This window comes from Ahaetulla prasina, chromosome 4 (assembly GCF_028640845.1).
Source record: "Ahaetulla prasina isolate Xishuangbanna chromosome 4, ASM2864084v1, whole genome shotgun sequence".
In the NCBI taxonomy this organism is placed as follows: Eukaryota; Metazoa; Chordata; class Lepidosauria; order Squamata; family Colubridae; genus Ahaetulla; species Ahaetulla prasina.
The window spans coordinates 44,509,126-44,532,787 of record NC_080542.1 but is presented as its reverse complement, the minus strand read 5'-3'; the positions used below and the strand labels follow the sequence as shown (position 1 = coordinate 44,532,787).

General features: G+C 37.6%; 1 protein-coding gene across 5 annotated transcripts in view; it reads right to left on the bottom strand.

The window, feature by feature from the left end:
* Positions 1-23,662, bottom strand: part of MED24 (mediator complex subunit 24) — an 87,249-nt gene that overhangs the window by 17,150 nt on the left and 46,437 nt on the right. For all 5 annotated transcript variants that reach the window (XM_058181535.1, XM_058181537.1, XM_058181538.1 and 2 more), the window contains exons 12-18: positions 16,638-16,724; positions 15,848-15,959; positions 14,426-14,568; positions 8,506-8,543; positions 7,127-7,209; positions 5,229-5,407; positions 4,954-5,053 (exon numbers count right to left, since the gene is read on the bottom strand). In XM_058181535.1, the coding sequence (XP_058037518.1) occupies positions 4,954-5,053; positions 5,229-5,407; positions 7,127-7,209; positions 8,506-8,543; positions 14,426-14,568; positions 15,848-15,959; positions 16,638-16,724 (742 nt within the window). The remainder of the gene's footprint in view (positions 1-4,953; positions 5,054-5,228; positions 5,408-7,126; positions 7,210-8,505; positions 8,544-14,425; positions 14,569-15,847; positions 15,960-16,637; positions 16,725-23,662) is intronic.

Here is a 23,662-nt window from a genome sequence, read left to right as displayed (position 1 = left end):
TTTTTCAATTTTACATTTTTTGTGATGCAAGAAAGTTGCTACATTACATTTCAAGGGTTCTATGTTTGTTATAGTTTGTTGCTGATGAGATAGTGGTGAGAGCATCAAAGAGACTTTGTAACTCTGCAGCTTTGTTTATTCAGGTGCTCTGCTGGGTACTATCAACTAAAGGAGCCTGAAAGGGAAAAGGGAAAGAAGAAAAGAGGTGTGGTTTTTTTGAGAAGATTGCAGTGATTCTGGAAAGAGAGCTGTAGACAACTATTGGAGAATTTATAAAGGAAGATTTTTTATTTTTTCTTTCTTCTTGTGCTCCCTCCTTGCTGATTATCAAAAATAAAAGAGGCCAATGTTCTTTTACTTTTCTCTTTTCTTTTCCCTTTTTTCTTGATACCTCCTTTTTTTTCTTTTTTTTCTCTTTCTTTTGGGATCAACTGGAACAATTGGATTAAGACATACAAGAGTCTGAAGAATTTTTTTGTATTTTTTTGTATTTTTGAGGAGCTTTTTTCCCCCCCTTTGTGTCCTGTGGGCGTTACTTTGCTTTTTGCTTTTTTTTTTTTTACACACCATAATAAGTAGAAAAGGAACATTTGTATCGACCACATCAACACCCTCTTCCTCACCATCGGGAGGTCAAAGGTCAATACAATCAATGCTTCAACAGGAAAAGGATAAAGAGATTACCCTACAGGTAATTTGGCAAGGAATCCAAAATCTACAAGAAGAAGCAGAATAAATTAAACAAAGAACAGAGAAAACAGATGAAAAGGTGGAAGATATACAACAAATGATGAAAAAATATGAGGACAGACTTCAAAAAGTTGAGGAAAGAGAAGAGCAAAGAGATAAACAAATTAGAAACATTGATAGCAGATTGGAGGAGGTTGAAAGAGATAAAAGTGGATCATTGGGTTGGGAGATGGATAGAGCGGATTTTTTTCTCAGATTTCAAAATATAGAAGAGGAGAAGGGAGAGAATCTGGCCGACAAAATGGTAGAAATTTTGGCCGAAGCTTTAGAAATTAGTAAGGAAAAAATGATTGACGGTATTGATGAGATTTTTTAGAGTACATATGAGATATGCAACAAGACATAATCTCCCAAGAGAAGTTCATATAAGATTCACTGAAAAATCCATTAAAGCACAATACTGCAAATTGCAAGAGATAAAATGTTGAAATACAAAGACAAAGAAATTGTAGTATTGAAGCAAGTTCTAAGAAGAGTGAGAGAGATGAGAAGAGAATACCACTTTTTGACCAAAATTTTATTACAGAAAGGTGTTAATTACAGATGCCTGGCACCAGAGGGTCTGGTGCTTACATGGCAACAACAAAAATACAGAATAGACTCAATAGACAAATCTAAAGAATTTTACACAGAACATCTAAAAGAAAAAGAAATGGATACAAGTGGAGAAGTCACATTGATTGAACTGCAGGAGTCAGAACTATTGGCGATGATTGAAAAAGAAGAAGAATAGAATAGAATTTTATTGGCCAAGTGTGATTGGACACACAAGGAATTTGTCTTGGTGCATATGCTCTCAGTGTACATAAAAGAAAAGATACGTTCATCAAGGTACAACATTTACAACACAATTGATGGTCAGTATATCAATATAAATCATAAGGATTGCCAGCACAAGTTACAGTCATACAGTCATAAGTGGAAAGAGATTGGTGATGGGAACTATGAGAAGATTAATAGTAGTGCAGATTCAGTAAATAGTTTGACAGTGTTTGACAGTAAATAGGTTGACAGGTGCTATAGGTGGTAAGGTAGAAGTTAAACCACAACGTGAATCAAGATCAACAAGAGCTATGAATCCTAATTATAAAGTATGAAAATGGAAGAGAGAAAATGGATAACAATAAATATAAATGGACTCAATTCAGCTATTAAGAGAAGGAAAACTTTTCACAAATTAGAGAAATTAAAATTGGATATAATTTGTTTGTGAGCAGTACATATTAAAAAACAACAAGAACAATTATTAATACAGCTAAAATTGGAGGAAATATTTACCTCACTACCACAAGGCAAGAAAAAAGGAATAGCTTTATATATAAGAGATACAATCAGGGCAAAGCTAATACATACAGATGAGAATGGAAGACTTTTGATGGTGGAAATAATAGACAATAATATGAAAATACTGCTAGTAGCACTATACGCTCCTAATGACAATCAAGAAGACTTCTACAAGAAATTACATATGAAAATTGTTGAACTGGACTATGAGAATATCTGCATTTTGGGTGACTTTAATGGTGTAGTCATGGTAAATTTGATTATAGAACACAAAAAGTAATGAAGCAAAATAGAAAGATCCTTCCGAAAGCTTTCCAAAGCAGAAGGGTTTTATAATAATTTGACTGGTCTAGATAAAATTTTAACAGGTACCGATGACAATGTAATTAGGAAATTATATGGATATTAACTAGAGGTTAAACTAGAAGAACAAGAAGTTAAAGAGACAATGATTGCTTGGGGGAAGAATTTTGGATATGGGATTGATTTAGAGGCATGGCAAAAATTGTGGATGCAAAACTATAAAATGCCAATGTCTACTGCGTACAAAGAGAACTTGTATAAGATGTTTTACAGGTGGCATCTACCCCCAACAAGAATTGCCAGAATGTTCAAAGATAAAGCCGAAAAATGTTGGAAGTGTCATCAGATATCTGGATCCTTTTACCATATGTGGTGGACATGTAGGGACTAAAATACACACATGGTTGGAAAAAAATGATTAAAAAACATATAGAATTTAAGCCAGAAGTTTTTTTACTGGGGATTATATCTGAAACATATAATAGAGGAATGTTTTAAACAGCAGCTAGGATGTTGTTTGCTAAAAATTGGAAAAATGAGAAATTACCTTTGCAAGATGAAATTATCAGGAAAATAATGGAATGTGCAGAAATTAATAAATTGACATTTGAAATTAGAAAACAGGAAGATAAGCAATACTATAAGATATAGGATTTATTTTATCAATGGCTAGAAGGAAGAATATGCTAGAAAAGATTTGAGAAAGGTTATTATAAAGGAAAATATTGAATTAAACTGATATATGGTGATGGAATGAATGATGTAATTAGATTAAAATACTAACTTGGGGAAACTTATATGAAATGAGAGAATGAAATGTTATAGCCATTGGTTAATTAAAGGATTAACTGATTAAGCTATTTGGATAGATATCAGATGGATGTATAGCAAGATTAGATAAATTAAAGAGATGTATATGTTGAAACTTTACAAAGAGAACTTGCATAAGATGTTTTACAGGTGGCATCTACCCCCAACAAGAATTGCCAGAATGTTCAAAGATAAAGCCGAAAAATGTTGGAAGTGTCATCAGATATCTGGATCCTTTTACCATATGTGGTGGACATGTAGGGACTAAAATACACACATGGTTGGAAAAAATGATTAAAAAAACATATAGACTTTAAGCCAGAAGTTTTTTTTATTGGGGATTATATCTGAAACATATAGTAGAAAATTGAGATATCTGATTGTGAATGTTATAACAGCAGCTAAGATTGTGTTTGCTAAAAATTGGAAAAATGAGAAATTACCTTGCAAGATGAAATTATTAGGAAAATAATGGAATGTGCAGAAATGAGTAAATAGACATTTGAAATTAAAGAACAGGAAGATAAACAATACTATAAAATATGGGATTTATTTTATCAATGGCTAGAAGGAAGAATATGCTAGAAAAGATTTGAGAAAGGTTATTATAAAGGAAAATACTGAATTAAATGGATATATGGTGATGGAATGATGTAATTAGATAAAATACTAACTAATGGAAACTTATATGAAATGAGAGAATGAAATGTTGTAGCCATTGGTTAATTAAAGGATTAATTGATTAAGATATTTGGATAGATATCAGATGGATGTATAGCAAGATTAGATAAATTAAAGAGATGTATATGTTAAAACCGTACAAAAGATTTGTAACCAGCCCACCAACACACTGTAATTGGATTGAAGATGCTTTTATGTTTGTTTGTTTTTAAAAAAATTGCAAAAAAAAAAGCAATATTTCTGTTCTCTAACCAGTTGCTTAGAAGTTTGTTGGCTACAACATGTTCCTTCCAAGGAACTCTTTTCAGCCAGCCTCGAGAATAAGAAACATTGCTTGCCAGAAAGAGTCCACGTGTAAGGTAGTCTCTTTAACAGGCAGGAGGAGAACTGCTGTGCTGTGCTGGACAAAAGCCTGGATCACAAAGATCACAGTTCTTCCCCTACATCCACTTAATGACTGCATCTAAGAAAGCCAATATCCAGTCATAATGTCAAGTCAGGTCCCACGATGGCCTGCTTTACAACTGCTACAACTAACACCCATGGCAATTCCAGGCTCAACTACCCTCAACAACTGTAGAGTACTACCCATATTTTCCAATTCTTTAAATTCTTAAACTTATTAATTTTTTTTTTGTTCAGGAATAAAGGTAAATTCACTAGGGGGCTTTTCAAACTTGTTATTCCAAAGCTCTCTAACAGCATTAGATAAATAAATACAGTAGGCAATTTGCAAAAGTAATTAGAAAGTAAAGCTAGCAAACACAGTATCCTTTTAAAGTTTCCATTGTAGCTGAAAGCATGATGGCTTGATCCCTTTGTCTTCTAGCCTACATACCAATTCTTTAATATTTGCCACAATTTGTCTTCTCTCTTTTGGAGATATGCTTAGTTCCACATTCCTCCTCCAGAAGTCCTTGAATATGCTTTCTTGAACTTCATATTCTCCAGATTACCCAATCCTACTATGGAGGATAATGCTAAATTTTCCAATTAAAGATCAGCCCAATTCTAGAACAATCTGGGGCTCTTTAATCCAGTGTTTCCCTTCAAATGTTTCTAGTTTTTAAAAGCTCTAGAGTGTCATGTATGTGTCTTGATACAATCTCGGGGTAAGAAAGATACCTGGACGGATTCAAAGGTGAGAACCCCGTTCTCCCATGCATTCAGGATCTCCAAGATGGCAGCAGAGATGCTTAGACATGCTTCTTGCCATTTCATCTGCCTTCTCAGTAGTAACAATATTATAGAAGGAGGCAAAAAAGCAAAATGAATATAATAATTTATCCAAGGCATTATTCTCCCTTATCCAGCTCCCCACTTACCCTTATTTTGTTTTACGCTATTTAATTTTCAACCTGTTTTTTTTAAAGCCTAGGGGCTCCTCACTAAATACTTACACCAACTTCATTTCAGAAGAATTATTCAGCAAAGCAACCAATGTTTCCACTTTGGTGGAATCAGGTCGGAAGCAAGGGTGGTCAGGGTTGAGAATTTTCCCTTCTTCTGGCATGCAGGTCTGCATCCAGGTCTCAAAGAAAGGCACTTCTCCTGGAGGGCTAGCTTCTGATAGGATCACCTGAAAGCAGCCAACCAAGAAATAATATAGCATGAAATTCTTAACTAAGGACAATAGCACCCTCTAGCGAATAGTTGGACAACCCTAGGATAATTCTGGAAATACTTTCACAGTATGCTACTTACTGCATTGTACAAATAGCACATGGGAGTAAAAGAAAAATTTATTTCACTCCAGAAATAAAAGGAAGAGGCTTTAAGACACATATATAAAGGAATTCCCCAAATTAACATAATTTATGGGAGCAATTTAGAGTTAACCACGTGCAGTAATTAAACTACCGGTATCTGTATGTCTGTAACATTTTATTACTATGGACTCTATTTCTCTTTAATGGTTTTTACGTTTACAACTGCTTTTATTAGTATGCATAATCAATTTCCTTCAGTGGTCTATTTGGAAATGTGACTCACTAATGGCAAACAAGAAATATTTAATTTTTAGTAAGTAAAATACATGAAATGCTCAGTGAAAAAAATAGTCCCGTTACTAGCAACAGAACTTTATATTGCTGCCTAGTATAATGTCCCACTACAGATAAAGAATTCTGGGACGACAATAGTTTGGAAGAGGAAGAGAAGGCATTAGCATCTGCTTCCCTATTTTGTTTGTTTGAGTGTCAGTCTCAATGTCAGAGGTAAGCCTCTGGTGGCTCAACAGATTAATGCAGTCTGTTATTAACAGCAGCTTGCTTGCAATTACTGCAAGTTAAAGTCCCACCAGGCCCAAGGTTGACTCAGCCTTCCATCCTTTATAAGGTAGGTAAAATGAGGACCCAGATTGTTGGGGGCAATAAGCTGACTTTGTATATAATATACAAATGGATGAAGACTATTGCTTGACATAGTGTAAGCCGCCCTAAGTCTTCGGAGAAGGGCAGGATATAAATGCAAATTAAAAAAAAAAATAAGCGACCATTGCAATTTTTGCTTTATTATCTCCTTTGCAATTTTATGGACAAGAATAGAATCCCAGAGATAATTTCATTTCCTAAATCTAGAGGACTGCAGAGAGGACAACCAAATCTCTGATACTAGAATACTTCAATTACACCAATTGGCAGTACAAACACACGAAGATGAAAGTTCTAGTAATGCTTCATTTTGCAGTTTTAAATAAAGTCATTTTGCAGTTTTAAATAAAGTGATCTTCCAATCCTCTACCCCATTTGTGTCAGGGACTTTGACAGTTTGTAAAAACATTATCTTTAAAATGCTCACACTCTCCTATGAACCCCATTTTAACCCAGATGACAGAATTATAAATATTGATCGTATCTAAAGTGCTTGAGGTCTGGAGGTGGTTCTTTATGATTTCCTGAGAAATTTTATTTTTCTTTCTTGGAATAATTTTGATGACATGGCCCTTTTGGAGAAGATTCATAACTGTCCCAAGTCTTCTTCAATTTAAGGCTGTCTGACTGTGGATTGGTAGAACTTCCGAATTTTAGAAAGTATTGTATACGTTTTTCTAAACTGATGGGCACCAACACTATGCTCTAATTCTTATTCTTTTAAAAAAATATTATATGTCAGTCTTCCTCAATCTGGTACTGTCCAGAGGTTTGGTAATATAAACCCCAAAATTTCAGCCAGCATGTAGGGAAGAATGGCAAATAAAAGATATTCTGTGTAGTACATGTTGAAGGATAAATATCTGAGCATGATCTTCTCTCTATTTTCTCTATGTGATGTAATACAAAAATCAGAATGTTCCTACCTCAGAGCCATAGGTCTGGGCAACATGACACAGCATAAGAAATGAGATGTCAAAGAGAAGTGCTCGGACTGAGGCTCCCTTAGCTAGATTTCAGATGGAAAGAAAGAGATAAAAATCAGAACACTTGTCATATGTAAATCAAAATATTGATATATGAAGTGTTTTGTAGCCACCATCACACTAAACAGTACCATTAAAGGAATATACCAACTCATTCATTTTTATTTATTTAAATCAATCAATCTCATCCACAATGGTCCTTCAAAAAAATGGAAATTTGATTTCCAAAAATTTAAGCCATCACAGTTCATACTCTGCATATAACTTCATTTATTTATTCATCTATAACAAAACATTGACATTTTCTATGTAACTCTACCAAAGGAAAAAGGATTCTAAACATAGGGCACCAAACATTTTCGGAAACAAATATTTAAACACTTCCATCCATCCTTCCTCCAGATTTCAAGTAATTTTTTTAATGAGGCATATAAATAATAAAGAAAGTTGGTGTCTTTTCCTGTAATTTGTATAATCCCAAAACAAGTATTAAGTTATAACATTATGCTAAGTGGCAGAGGAAAGAGATGCTATTAAAAATATGGAAAGCCTGCTCAGTTCTATTTTTCTGGATTCTGAAATTTTATCAATCCCCTCTGGAATGGTTTATGATGAAATTATACAACTTCTAAAACAGCCTTCCCCAAACTGTGCTGGATTTCCACTTCCGTAATACTTGGCTGGAGGATTATAGGAATTAAAATCCAATTTATCTTGAGGATAAATCTAGTTTGAGCAAAACTGCAACATTCACACAAATGAAAACAAAACAACTCTTTCAACAACTGCAAACTCCTTCCTGATTTGTCCAGTGGAAAGTCAGAGAGCTTTTGCATGTGTAATCACATGTAAACATATTCAGACTCCTTATCTTGGGCTGAGTGGGATTCAAACATCACTCCATCCAAAGGACTTGAACTACATGGGTGCACAAAACTTAAGATTGGGGGGGGGGGAGGAGGGAAGGAAGCAGACACACAGCTGCAAGTTAACCCTTTTTCTTCAGGGTTGCGCACCCCACCCAAAGCGCACAAAGTCACTATTCTTGGGATTGGAGGAAAGGCTGGTGCACATGGTAGCCAAAAAGACAAAGAGACCCCAGTCATAACTTGAATGTCCCCCTTGTTGCATTAGGAATGCTGAGCTGGGCCAGCCTACGCTGCCAGGCACCATGCTCACTTTCAACTCTTCCCTGATCCAGGCCCCCTTCCCTGGAAGCTTTTTATGGTTAACCCATGAAAGCCTGTATTTCCAGGGTTAGCTACGCAGACACTTGATGGCAGGAAAAAAAAAGAAAAGGAAAGGAAAGAGGGACTTACAGCTTTCTCCACTGATATGTTTGGTAAATTCATTGAGCCTGAAAGTGTAAAGAATGAAAATATGAAATGTTCACTTTAACTGTTCTTTAACAATTTAATTTCTTTTTAAAAAAGGCTGTTATCTTTAATGTGCAAACTAATCTAAAAAAAATCAGGTAGATCACAATTATTCCCACCTTCCAAATGAGGCAAAAGCAAAGTCAGAATACAGGAATTCTGCATCTTCAGACTTCGATAGGCCATTATTATAGACATTATTTTGCCGTAGTAATCCTCTACCCTGTAACAATTATACTGAGGTAAAATCTTCCCAACCCTGGTCCATTCTCTAGTAAACTGCAATGTCACAATTGTTCAGGAATCTCTGGACCCTTTTTCCCTAAAGTTGGGAAAATCCTGGCTTGGTGAAAAAGCCCTTCATTAGAAGATCATTCTTTGGCCTCTTCCTGAAACCAGTCTTCACCAACACTGTAGATTATCAAAAAGATAAATTGTGGCAAGATTACAACTCCGCTCAAACCAATAATTCCCCAGATCTTTAATGTGCTCTACACAGGATATATAATGTATAGAGCTGGCATAAAGAATACTTATTTCTAAAATGAAGGAAAGAGAAAATAGATCAGCTGACTATAATTAGCTCTTAAACTGCTCAGAGAAAGCACAGCAGAATATATGCCCTATGAAATAGAGAAAGAAATTTGATTGAGGTACTTTTTATGGATTCTTTATGAATATTCTCTTTGGTTTCTTCAAAACGTCACTCCTTTAATTAATATTCAATATATTCTTTTCTGATTATATTAAATTGAATACAGTATCAATGTATAATTTTCTGACTGTATTAGCATATTTTGGTTGTCCTTTATCATATCATCTGGTAATTATAATTCACCAATACATTTTTTAAAGAAAAAGGCATCTCTAAGGCAAAAAGGCAGCAAATAATCTGGTAATAAAAATTACTCAAGAGTTGACTGCTATCGAAGTTATTTGATTACAACCAATTAGCAAAAGTGTGCCAGACAAGAGGTCTGGTGCTCACTGGGCAAAAATCTCTAGTAAGTGATCTAAAAAAGCTAAATCGTGATAACTACTATTAATTGCTACAATTTAGCCATTTTTTAAAAAGATGCTTTTGGCCTGGATGATTGTCTTCATTTTCGTATCTCTCTACTAAGAGAGATTATTAGGTGTTGAAACCACATCTGAATTCACTTTTGCCTTGTTGGTATACAAATCCTCCCATTTTTACAGAATTCTCCCAGAATCTTTCCAACAGTTGCCATTAAATTATAATCTTTAATCAGAAAGGAAAAGTATAAAAAATTCAGATGATAAATTATCAATTGTATTTCACTGACTGAATATTAATACTTTTAAATAAATAGAAATCACATTTTAAAATAATTTATTTGTGTGTGTGTGTGTTTTGTTCGAGTGTTGCTCCCAGAACATGTTCCTTACTTTAGAAATTAAGGACACTCCTGACTTAGAAACTATTCCTATTTCAAACCAACTACCTTAACAGACCCTGTGAACTTTGACCACCAATTAGTTTCCTCTCTTAGCAGAGAATATTGTAGCTCAGGGTTGAACTGTGGGGTCCTTGATGCTCTCTAAGCTGGTTGTTTTTTTGCAGACATAATTACTGTATTTATCACACTATAAGACACACTCCCCCCTCCCAAAATGGGTGGAAATGTCTGTATGTCTTATAGAGCAAATATTGCGGCGGGAAGGAGGAGGTCCGGGGAACATTGGAGCCTTCGCTGCCAAGCAGGTGATTGGCAGTTGGATCAGCCTCCCAGTATACTGCCGATCAGCTGTTTTAGAGATCGCCGCCACCTATCACCGTTGCCCATTCAAATGGGCGGCAGTGAACAGGCAGTGAACGGGCAGCAGCAAATGGGAATACTGCTGATCCCGGAATACCGCCGATCCAATTGCCAATCAGCTGCTCTGCAGCAAAGGCTCCAGCATTCCCTGGCAGAGGCAGCAGACAAACAGCAGGCAGGCTGTTTGCTGCAAGGACACTAGCCAGATGAATACTGGATGGATGCTGGGAGACAAGAGGCAGATCTTTTTCCCCCTTGTTTTCCTCCTCTAAAGCTAATGTGCGTCTTATAGACCGGAGCGTCTTATAGTGCAAAAAATACAGTAGGTAACATCACCAGTGCTATTAAGAAATGGAGTTCGTTCTCAATTTATATTCTGGTGATTTGCTCTGTCAGTGTTGATAGGAATGGTCTGCCAATTCATCATTACTAGTCTCTTTGTATAAATTACTTCTATAGAAAGAGATCATTCTCACCAAAACTGACCAGGGCAAGTTTTGGGGAGGAACAGGCTCCAGCTCAACCCCTCCAAGACAGAGTGGCTGTGGGTTCCGGCGCCCCAGTACAGTCAGCTTACGCCTTCACTGACTGTTGGGGGTGAAGTATTGGCCCTCAGGGGGAGGGTGCGCAACTTGGGCGTTCTCCTGGACGATCGGCTGTCTTTTGAAGAACATTTGACGGCCGTCACCAGGGGAGCATTTTATCAGGTTCGCCTGATTCGCCAGTTGCGCCCTTTCCTTGACCGGGACTCCTTACGCACGGTCACTCACGCCCTTGTTACTTCCCACCTGGACTATTGCAATGCTCTCTACATGGGGCTCCCCTTGAAGAGCACCAGGAGGCTCCAGCTAGTCCAGAATGCGGCTGCGCGGGTGATTGAGGGAGCACCGCGTTGCTCCCATATAATACCTATCCTGCGTGGCTTGCACTGGCTGCCGGTAGCCTTCCGGGTGCACTTCAAGGTGTTGGTGACCACCTTTAAAGCGCTCCATGGCTTAGGACCGGGATACCTATGAGACCGCCTTCTGCCACCGATAGCCTCCCAACGACCTGTGCACTCCCACAGACTGGGCCTTCTCAGGGTGCTGTTGACCAAACAATGTCAGTTGGCGGCCCCCAGGGGGAGAGAGCCTTCTCTGTGGCAGCACCGGCCCTTTGGAATGAGTTGCTTCCAGGGTTACGCCAACTCCCCGACTTCCGGACCTTCAAACGGGAACTGAAGACTTTATTATTTCATCGAGCAGGACTAGCCTAAGTGTATTTTAACTGTAAATTTTAAGGGGTTTTATGTCGGTCTATGTCCGTTTTAGTCGATTGGCCTACTAAATATTTGTTTTTAAATTCTTTTTAAATTTGCTATTTATTCTTTGTATTTTAATGTGGCTGTAAACCGCCCTGAGTCCTTCGGGAGAAGGGCGGTATAGAAATTAAATTATAAATAAATAAATAAAATAAAAACACTATTATATAAAATAAGAGCAAGCTCCATTCTCAATTAGCACTGATGATTTTACCAAGTTAGGTGATGAAATGTCTGCAAGAAAACAACCAAGCTCAGAGAATATCAAGGACCTCACAATTCTCCCAGTTTGACTTCTGAACTGTGTTAAATTATTCAACTTGTTTTTTCGCTTGTGCCATGAATGAAAAAACTAGAATTGTTAGCTGACTATAATTTGCTCTTAAACTGCTCTGATATGTACTACTAGGCTAGTTTTCAGCATAATATCAAAGAATACAGGACAGAGTTATTCTATCTTCTTTAGCAAAAATGGGAGCAGCAAATAAACTCTACATTTATTTAGTGATTTCTGTATTATTCACATGGTAAGAGAATATTTATGAATCCTTTTGAAGCTTCTGCAAATCTGGAACAGTATGACCTACAGTGTTATCTGAATTTCATCTATGACCTATTAGTAAATAAAAAGACTTGGTTAAACAGATGACACACGAAAGAATGTCGTGTCATTATGGAATATATTACGCCAACATTAATTGACTTCTCGGAAAACATACAGAACATTCTAGATTTATTAACTTGTGGTACTAACAGCAATCACTTTAAGCAAGCATTTCCAGTACCTTTTGATCATATCAAATTGCAAGTATTTTGGCCCACTGCTCTTTACAGAACTGCTTCAATTCACTGACATGTTTGGCTGTCTTTCATAAGCTGCACTTCTCAGACATTATTGAACGTTTCTAATCAGTAATATTTAGAACTTTGATTCAGCCGTTCCAAAATATTAAATTGCTTCTGCTTCAGCCATTTGGTTATAGATTTCTTTTTGTGGGCTACATGACCTACATTTATTTAAACTTCAGCTCACAGATGAATTCAATACCCTGACAGAATTTGCTGATTCAAACTAGAATCTATTATTTACTCAATTCACCCCAAGGCTGTAAAGCAGCCCCAAATCATGATATTCCCATGCTTCGCAGCTGAGATGAAATTCTTGTTGGAATTACATCATCTTTGTTTCTCCCAACATAACATTTTTCATTACTATCCAAAAGTTCAACTCCCCTATCATCAACCAGATGTTATTTGTCAAATTTGAGGCAGGTAGCAATCTTCTTTCTGGAGAATAGGAATTCCCTTTTTCTTTTTGTTTTCTTCTGTTCAATTATGTCTGATTCTCAGTGACTCTCAAGGAGACTGCCTAGGAAAGTCTTGGTAAGATTTTTCAGAAGTAGCTTACCAATGTCTCCTCCCTAAGGCTGAGAGAAAGTTACTAGCCCACGGTCACTCAGGTAGCTTTGTATCTAAGGTGGAATTAGAACTCGCAGTCTCATAGTTTCTAGCCTGGTGCCTTGATCACAACGCCAAACTGGCTTTTTTGGCTAGACCCTCCTATATATGTAGATCATTCTTATTCAGTGTTTTACTTATTGTGAATGAAAGAAAGGACTGCAGAAGCTTTGCTATTTAGCCTAGTCTCCCACAGTATGCTATTTGCTATTTAGCCTCAGTCTCCCACAGTATTGTACACTTTGTTCTTGGGGTGACTTTTATAATATGTATGACCATCCATAGAAAGAATATCAGTGATGCATTTTCTTTATTTGTATGATGATGGATTGATGAAAGCAAATGCTCTAGCAACAGTTCTGAAACTCTATCAATATTCTTGAGCACTGACATCCTTTTTTCAAAGATCTACAGAGATCTCTTCTGTATGGGGCATTGATGACTTCCATAAACATATCTTGTGAAAAAGATTCTGATGATGAAGATGATGATTTTTTTAAAAATATGGAAAGTCCCCTCATGTTCAGATCTGATTGCATCTCACTGACTGGAAATCTAATTCAGCTTACTCTCTTAAGAAAGATGATTATTTAACGTTTTACATAAGGACAGTTAATGTTGGCTTGAATACATTCAATAAAGGTCAGAACACAGTAACCTGTTCCAGCTGTTGTTTGTTTAACTAGAATATCTTTATTTATTAAGAGGACTTAAGATAAAATTCTGATCACAGTGTAGTCTCAGTGTAATCTTTGAGGATGACACACAGCCCTATAGTTGTTTTGCTCACAACTTTATAGCCTTCAAGTTAGGGGGCTAAGGCACTAGCAGGAATGAGATAGAAGCAACCCCATTTTTGCAGTTCCCAAATATTCTGTACTATTGAGTAACAATGGGGGTTTTAACGCTATGATTTACAGGGGGAAAAATCCTTAGGTAAAGTACAATGTTAACTTTCTAATAAGCAAATTTTAGTTAAAAACCTCATTAAAAGGGTGGGGGTGAGGAGTAAATAGAAAATTCTGTCCTCTTCCCATTCAGTAATGCTGCTGCTTAACCACTATGGCCCTTACAGTAGCAGTACCTGTAGCTGCTCTCACAAATAATTTTTGAAAGTACAATCCTGAGTCCCAAAAAGGTTGCCACTTGCTCTCAGTATCAATTTACTCAAGCAAAATGAAATTGTCACATTGCAATTTACATAGGCAATTCCATAGCCAGGAGCAAACAATCTTACCAAATGATGGTATTACACCACATTCTTTAGTTTATCAAAGGAATAACAGACAACCCTGACTTTCAACAATTCATCATATACACTCACTTGATGAATTTCCGAGCAAAGGATTTCAGCTTTCCTGTAGCTGCTGCAGCTGCCAATAGTAGGTCCAAGCTCTTTCCTGAAAGCATATGTCCCAAGACTCCCAGCAGTCCTTCTGGGGATTTTGAGTGATCTGAATCCATTGTCTGATATAAAAAGAAATAAAATAAGGATGGTGGATCTAGATGCACAAAAAATAGGAATTTGACGAGCTTTCAAAACTTTAATAAAATGACCCTAGCTATGTGTAACTACATAGGAAGCAAGTACTGGAAGCAGGTATCCAGCTCCTTTCTTCCTTAAAATATTGTAATCTGATTTTGTTAAGTCTGGGGACCAATTTTACCTTACCTTTGCCTATATTTGCAATGATATGAATTTAGTATCTAATTTTTCTCCCCTTATATTTAAATTTGACAGCCACATTTGGGGGCATTTGGCTAAAAGGGCATTTACCAGTAAGTCTGTGGTATATATAGTTTAATCTTGTATTTTATCACAGTTCCTATATTTAGTTCTGAATTAAGTAAAGGGATATTAAGTGATATATGCTGGCTAGACAGAATTACTAAAGTTTTCTCTAAGGTAGGAACAGAATTAGAATAGAATTTGATTCTGCCTTCATTTATATCATTACATTCAGGAATTTGAACTGTGTTTGTCTGAACTGCTCACAGTGCTGAGCCATAATGTGCTGTAATTTTGGATTAATCCTATGGGAGAACCAAGCCGTTACGGCTTTTCTAACAAGCACCAATTCTATCTTGGTATTATTGTCTGACTAACCGGAATTATAAACTACAGTTTTAAATTGTCTTATAATTTGCAGGTGATCTGTGCCAAGTAGGCTTTAGCATGTTTGTTGAATGGATAAAATGAAGTTAAATCAATTGCTTCATTCCCAGACATTGCTAAAACGTTTGTGTTTAGAATTAACTTTATAATTAATACACAACCAAAAGGAACCCTTAACTATCAATTTTGAAAAAATCATTAACTGAGCAAAGAGATTCCTCACATTAATTGAAACAAATAAACTTTTAATGTAAATTTACATAATTTTATAAATCATCTAGTTTTGTAAAATTAATCACTCTGAAGTGATATATACTAAACATCAATATAATCCCATGATACCAAAAACTGCTGATATTTTTTTTAGAGAAAAACAGCGTCCCAGGATAGCTGAAACAATTTCTTTAGTTGGAAAACTTTGGTTCGAACTCCTTTTAAGTTATTAGGCCTACTGTTAACCACAACCAAATAACAGTCCAAAAATAACCCTTTAAAAAATTGTGTTAAGTTTCTTGAAATACAGCCAAAGAATTGCATGTCCTAGCTATGTTTACTCAGAAACACGTCTGTGTTGAAAATACTTTAATCCTTGAAAAACATGCATAGGATCAGCACCAAAATAGGACCTACTTTTAAGATATTGGTAACAGTGGGCTCTGCTCGCAAGATAAGGCCTGGGTTGGGCTGAATGTTAGCATTTTCTGCAGATTTTAAACATGGTGCATGTTCTCGATCAGCAGCCCTGGTTGGGAAAAGAGGAAAGGCATACAAGTGGTGCATATAAATGTGGTGCATTTGACACTTTTCAGTGTATAAGTAAAACTCAACACACATATTGGTTCATAGTAATGCTGTTCTAAATTTAATATCTTTGTGATTAGCCTTAATTATGTTTCTAAAGTTTTATTAAACAAAACAAAAATCATTTGACAGATTTAGAATGAGATTTTACACAGAAAGGTATTTTATTTGAACTTGCACTTTCATATAATAAATGCCTTCATAGTCTCAGAAACATGAAGGAAAATGCTACTGGATTTTAAACAAAGCAATCTGCTTTCAAGATTTTTCTTGAAAGGAGAAATATTCAAAAGAAGAGGTTGCTTTCAAACACTAATATTGCTGTGATTATATGGTCAAGAATATGAGAATACACATAATATTCTTTTATGTATATGCATAAGCAAAATTTCTCACATCAGCTTAAACGGTTGAAAATATTTCCTCTTGGGAATTAAGAAATTTGGGGAAAATAAATGATTCCTGAAAGGCTGAGGAATAACCTTGGGCTCTGGCAACTCAGACCCAAACTTACTCTCTACTTCTATTCCAATTCATGATGGAAACTGAATACATTTTTAATGGCCATCAATTTTGTCTTTTTACTTGAACTTGGCTCTTGTTTTTCAAACAACCATACCTTTTTGCTATGAGATTATTCATATTGATTTCAGACAGCAGACCTTGCTTGCTACATTCCTGGAGAAGGAAGTTTGTGCAGTCACAGCTAGAACAACAGAAGAAACTGATGAACAAATTTCTGAAGGAACATGGCAAAAGACAGGTAAATGTCATCTGGCTTAACTGCCTAATGGTCAGTTTTGCACATCCTTTTGAATTTTTTTAAGAAAATGGCTGAACTTGCTTTAAAAAGGTTAGGAGAACATGTAACTTTCACCTTCAGTCAAGATTTAAGAGCCATTTGCAAACATTCCAGATTGTTGGTAAGACTTAACTATACTTCTTCTAGTAGCCTGTCTTTTGAGGAAAAAGGGGTGGGGTGGGGGGGCAGTGCTGGAAGGGAGTTGAGAGAATAACAGACCCATCCATGTTGAAGTTCTAGCTTTGCCCACTGCTTGCCTTAGGCAAACTTATCAGTAATTTATTTGGAAATGCAGTTCTTAACAGAAAATAAGCTGCCTATCCAAGTCTAAAGGACCAGGTTCTCAGATGAGGAATCCAGTTTTATCTCCTTCAGAGAATAAGGCATAGATGTCTTTTTAATCAGATGAGGTTAATACCTCCACTGAAGTTCTAGTCAACCCTGGATGGTGACAGTTTTGCAAGTTATCTACTTGCTACTAAATGATGAATACTTCTTTATCTGAGGATCACTTTGTGGCCATCTCCCAACCCAGTCATGCCAACAGTTATCAACCTGTCTCCAATCTCCCCTTCTGCTGGGAAAATATTCATATAATGATGCAGTGGCAGTTATAGATTGGTACACTCCTTGTATCTGGGATGGTCGTCCTCTTCCACCGAGCATGCAGCTTTGGGAGGGACACACATGGAACAGTGAGGGAGGAAGGGGAACACCCACTTAGCCAGCCAGATCAGTCTGATGATCAATTGGTTAACAAATGTCGCAGCCAGATCGCCGTCACATTCAGTGATGCAGTGGCAGTTACAGATGAAATGAATTATCTAGATCATAGATCACCAACTGGTGGTCCATGAACCACTGGTGGTCCGCAAGAAAATGTTGGTGGTCCACAGTGCACCTGAGTGAAGGAGCTGCTCCAGGATAACCAATGGGCCAACCCTGTGACTAGCGCTTTGGAAAATGGAACTGGCCAGGCAGCTCATGGTGGGGGTGGAAATCTCATTGTAGAGGGTGGTACATGCAACTTGCAACTTTGCAGGTGATATAACATGCAAGGAGTAGCACAGCCCTTGCTGGCCAGAATGAGGTAAAGGTGCTGTTGTGGCAAGGGGGAGGGGCGGTGGCACAGGTGGGCCGAAGCAACGGGTGTCAGCAACCCGCAGCTCTTTCATCCCACTAGTGGCTGGCCCCACCCCTTGCCCTCCTCTCCCAGTCACTCCTCACTTGGCCAGAGAAGGTAAGGGTGACGGCAGCGGATGGAGACTCATTCAATATTCCAGAGCGGGAGCGAAACACCCCTGTGGTTGCTTCATCTCTTGCTGGGTCTCATAGGTGCTTTTCTGGTCCTTTTTGGTGCTGCACACACCTCAGTCGCTCAAGGAAACATGTGACTGCTTCTCTGCCCTGAGACACTGGCCCGCCCACTGCTCTTGCAGCATCTTGTGTAGCACAGTTAAATGTAGTGTACTTCACAATGGGGGAGATGACATCCCCTCCTCCTCCTGGAGCCCATTATGACATGGAGTATCAGCTGAAGTGGGATCAGGCGAATGTCTTAGGGCGGAGAGCAGGTCGTGCGTTTCCCTGAGTGACCGAGGTGCATCCAGCACCAACAAAAGTCGAAGAAGCACCCACGAGACCGAGCGCGCACCAGAGAATCAGAATGAGAAAGAGATAGAGAGACATAAGAAAAACAGACAAAGAGAGAAAGAAAAAGACAAAGAGGGTGATACAGAGAGAGAGAGACAAAGACAGAGAGAGAGATGAGAGAAAGAAAGCTACAAACAGAGAGACAGAGAGAGAGACAGAGAGAGATAGAAAGAGATACCTGCTTCCCATAGAAAAGAAAACATCTGAGAGCCACAAAACCTGGGTAGGCATGGGGATCATGTAACTGGGTGGGAGTTGAGTTGGCCATGCCCATCCAAGTTTTGTGGCTCCTGGTGTTTTGTTTTCTGTGGGAAATGAGTCAAATGGCTTTTTGAGTGTTTAAGGTTGCAGAAACAAGCAGCCAAGCTAAGTGCCTGAAGGATCCATCCCATCACTGGGAGTCCAGGCGCTTCAGCAAGCGGTGCACTTGATTCATATTAGTGGCCCACTGGATTTAAAATTATGAATTTAGTGGTCCCAGAGGTCGAAAAGGTTGGTGACCTCTGATCTAGATCCCTTCCAGTCAGGATTCAGATTTGAGCTTGAGGCAGAAATTGCATTAGTTGCTCTTGTGGATAACTTGTAGCACGCAATACATGGATAAGGGAGAATATTCCCCTTGGTTCTACTAGGCTGTCAAAAGTTTCTGATACCATTAATTCTGGAATTCTTCCAGGTGAAGTACAAAACCTGGGAGTCAGCCGTCGAACCACAGAGCAAGTGGTTCCACTTGGTGGACTGCCCAGTCAGCTTACCCAGATCTACATGAAGTCATGGGGAGAATTATCTGTTGGCATTAGGTGAAGTATCAACAATACACAAACACTATATTTCTATATATTTCTGTTCTGGCCCAAGTAGGCAGTGCAGAAGAATTGCCTGGAGGTTGTTAAAGTTTGATGCTTTGTAGACTGACTTTCTTAATATATCTGTAGAATATGAATTTCTGCCTTACCTGGCATTAAATATATATTCATAAGCCTCTCACTCTGATATATAGGTTTGGACTCCAAGTTTCCCTTAAATCAGTCCTTTCACCTAGCTAAATCCCTCTCTCATTAGTTGCTCCTCCCTCCAGAATATCAACCAAGAGGACATATTGTTATTGATATTTAATACCCAATCACATACCATTATGCACAGTTTGATGCTACAAACTGACATTCCTCTAAGCATTACTCTGAGGAAGTCTAAATTGCAATACATTATAAAGTTTCCGTGGCATCTGCATGCTCAGGTAAATGCCGCAGCAACTTCACAATATATTACTTCAAAGACCACCTCAAAATGACTTTTCTTGAGCACAGCTGGCCAGAGAGTGAGTGGGTGTACACTTCTTCTGGGGAACAGGGGAAAAGAAGGGAACATCTGGAGGAGTAGCAAATCCTCCTCTGATCTCAGGCAGCTGTTGATACCTTGTCTCTACTAAAGTGTGTAATACACAATACTGCCCTATCTCATTAGCAACTGAAATAATTTTAGTCATTCTTATCCCAATCACAGTGTTGGAGGAAAAAAATGTAGAGGTTTGGGGATACAACATAAAACATGCCCTTTTAAGGAATTGTATACACTAACTTTAAGAGCTATCTGTAAAAGGCCATTAGCTGAATGCAATTATTTCAGTCTAGAATTAAAATTTTCAAGATTTGGGGAAATGCTGAAACCTAAACAAAAGATATAATATCAAAGCTGGGTCACCGCAACCTTCACAATGGGGAAGATAGCCCAAACAAAGAGAAAACATCAACAAAAAATAGCCCTGGATTGAGAAAGGCAAACTTTGCACAACACGGAATCTGCCAGGATAAAACAACCTCCCCAAATATAAAAAAACAAAAACTAGAAGTTGTACTGAGCAAAAATATCTATTTGTTTATACTCTTAAGATTTGCCTCAGGCAAATCAATTATTTTAAGCATGAAAAAGAAACAGAATATTGATAATATATCAGTGATGGTTAACCTTTCGGCACCAAGTGCTGAAACTGGAGTGTGCACGCAAATAAGCGCGACGGAACCCACACGAGCAGTTGGTGACAGCACGCGTGCCCACAGAGAGGGCTCTGCATGCCACCTCTGGCGCACATGCCATAGGTTCGCCATCACAGTAATATATTATGAATTAAATAATTTTTCAAAATTACAAAATTATTTTGCAAAATATTTCCAAAACTATTGTAAAGAGCTTACAGTTATTATTTAATAATGATTTCTTGTTAAAGTCAAATTGTCTCCCTCTTTAGTTATTGAAGCTATATTACCCTTTTTTCTGCTTTCTGACTTTTTTCCCCTCTGTAAAATAGAATTCATCGTATTTTTTAAAGATTGTAAAAGGTTATCCTCCTAGCATTTCTGGTAAGGTCAGTTCTAGGAACCTTTCCTGTTTTAGTCTTTTTTTATATAATTTTGCAAACTTCTGTTGTTGTTATGAATTCATTCATCTATTTCTTTTACCTATGACCCTGCCCTCACATTGGCTTTTCACAGTCTGCCCCAACTACCTGAAAAGAAGTGGCAAATAATAATAGAAATTTCTCTGGGGAAATGCTTTCTTTAAGAGACATGGAGAGAAAGTTGCCATTAATATTTTTTAGTTACAGGAAAAAACTTATCTTATTTTCCATGAGCTTTCAACTAGGAAAATATTTCATGCAATAAATATTGCTGTGCTGTTCTACTTGTTGCTTCACATTTTTATTTATATTTTAATCTTTTTCTGATATGAAGGACCAGATATAAAATTGATTCTTTCCAGCCTTTTCATTGTTAACAACGGTAACAATAAATCCAGAGGATTTCAAAGGCAGCTTTCAGCACTTGATGGATATGGAGTCAACAAAAGTTTAAATTGACTTTATTGTGTTCAGTTGCTTCCTGTCCTTCCAGGTGGCTAATCCAGAGATAATGTCAAAGTAACCTCCCAAAATGCCTTGTGCAGAGTTAGGTTGAGATATGATGAAACAGCTAAGCTAATTCAGTCAGTTTCCTGACTCACAGAGAAGGACATATTGTTCTTGCCTGTCCAATCTTCCAAATGCTAAGCTTATGTCCAATTTTCATCATTCCTAATGCTTTCTAAATGTATATACTGCAAAATCTGTCACTGGACACCAAATTACCAGTCTGTGACTGTTATATTATATAAACAAAGTATTTTTGTATTGTGCACTTGCTTTAGATACTTTGCTTATTGGCTGCCTTGTTTAATGACTATATAAAGTTATGACAGTGCTACAAAAGACAGCTTTGCAACCAATCCTTACAATTTTGACCGCCAGTGTCCTGCATTCATGTGATCACCATTCAGGCACTTTGCAACTCGCGTAACATATTTGCGTGCTTTTGGAATAAACAGAATGGAGAACATGGAAGTAAAATAATCAGTTTCAGTCACATGATATATCAGTCAGGAAGTGCTTAACAACAGAATGGGAAGTAATGCTATAAGTGTGTTGTGATCATGTGATTTTCCACTTAGCAATCGAATTGCCAGTACCAATTTATGGCAGCTAAACCAGGACTACCTGTATTCTGTCATTACACAATGAATTAAAAAAGCAGTTACTTAAACTGTATTCAATGGACATCTTAGTGCTCCTACCCAACCTCTGACCTGCTTCACATATCTATAATAAACTATGATTCATGACTTTTTAAAATGTGAAGTATTATACAAAATTTTTTAAATGAAATAAAACAAATGCTTCTCTAAACTATTAATGCAACTATCTAATTATATTTAAATATAAACAAAAACTTCCTATTAGTTGTGCTGTTTCTTTCTCACTTTGCATGTAACGCAGAAACCAAGACCTAACAGACATCATGTCTTCCTCAAACTGACTAGAAAATCTCAGGAACTGAACAACTCAATTTACAGTAGACTACTTCTCTTCCTATATAAACAGAAAACATATTGATAAGCAAACATACGTCAGTAGTTAATTAATTTCAGAGTTTGTTCTGAAACCTATCCCTATTTTCAATTATTCAGACCCTGACAGATAACAACAATAACATGTTTAAGAGGCTAATTTTCAGGATTTAGCCTATGTGCCAAATATGGGCTAAATGCCAAATATGGGCTAAATGCCAAATATGGGCTGCTTTCCCCATTATTAATCCTCCTCTGAACTACCATGTCTAAATACTATCCTCATCTTAATCTTGCATTTTTTCCCTATCTGGCTACCTCTTTTCTCAGTAAACTAATGGGTATTGGCTTACTCTTAAAAACAAAAGCCAAGATGAACATATGGCCAATATTTTGTAGGTCAGACTTGCCATATTCCTGGCAACACTGAAGACTTATAGTCATAGAGACAGAAATTCTAAGTACAGATAGTCCACGAATGTAATGGAACCTGCCTATTCCATTCGTACCTCAAGGATTAATGAGAGTGAATCTTGTTCCATGAATGAGATCATTTCCTGCTTTCACCCATGCATTCGCTAATTTAATGCGTTGGTGAATACACAGTTCATTAAGTGCACATGAGGTATCTCAGGGTGGGAAGGCCATGGGGGGCCTAGTGATGGAACAGGCCTCAAGGCCTCCCCAACCCACTAAGATATCTCATGCTTCCCCCTCTCTATGCTGGATTCACTTACCTTGCAGAGATCTGTCTCCTCTCTGCTAAGGTTTCTTTCCCTTTGAGGGAGAGTCAAGTCGATGGAAGCTCCTGGGTGCAAAAATATTTATGGCGCCTGTCTTCTACTCTTCCCCCTATCCCCCAACTCCTTTCCACCATCACCTGGACACTTTTTGCCCACATGGAGACTTGACAGAGACTGGAAGCTTCATCTGCGTGCAAATGGGGCCTTTGAAAATGGAAGGATTTGCTCCATTTCAAAGATCTCATAGGTGCCTATGGGCACTTCAAAACAGAGCGAATCCCTCCGTTTTCAAAGGCCCCATTTGCACACAGATGAAGCTTCCAGTCTCTGCCAGGACTCTATCTGGCCAAAAAGTGTCCTGGTGGTGGCGGAAAGCAGTTGGGGGAGGATCATGAGACAGGCACAGCAAACAGTTTTTGTGCCAAGAATGAAAGTTTTTGGGGTCCCTGATCTTGCAAGAGTTCAGGCACCAAGTCTCTGCAAAATGGGATGGGTGCCTGAACTCACACGATATTACAGCACCCAGGAGGTTCCATCAACCCTCCTCTCCCTCAAAAGCAAAGAAACTGT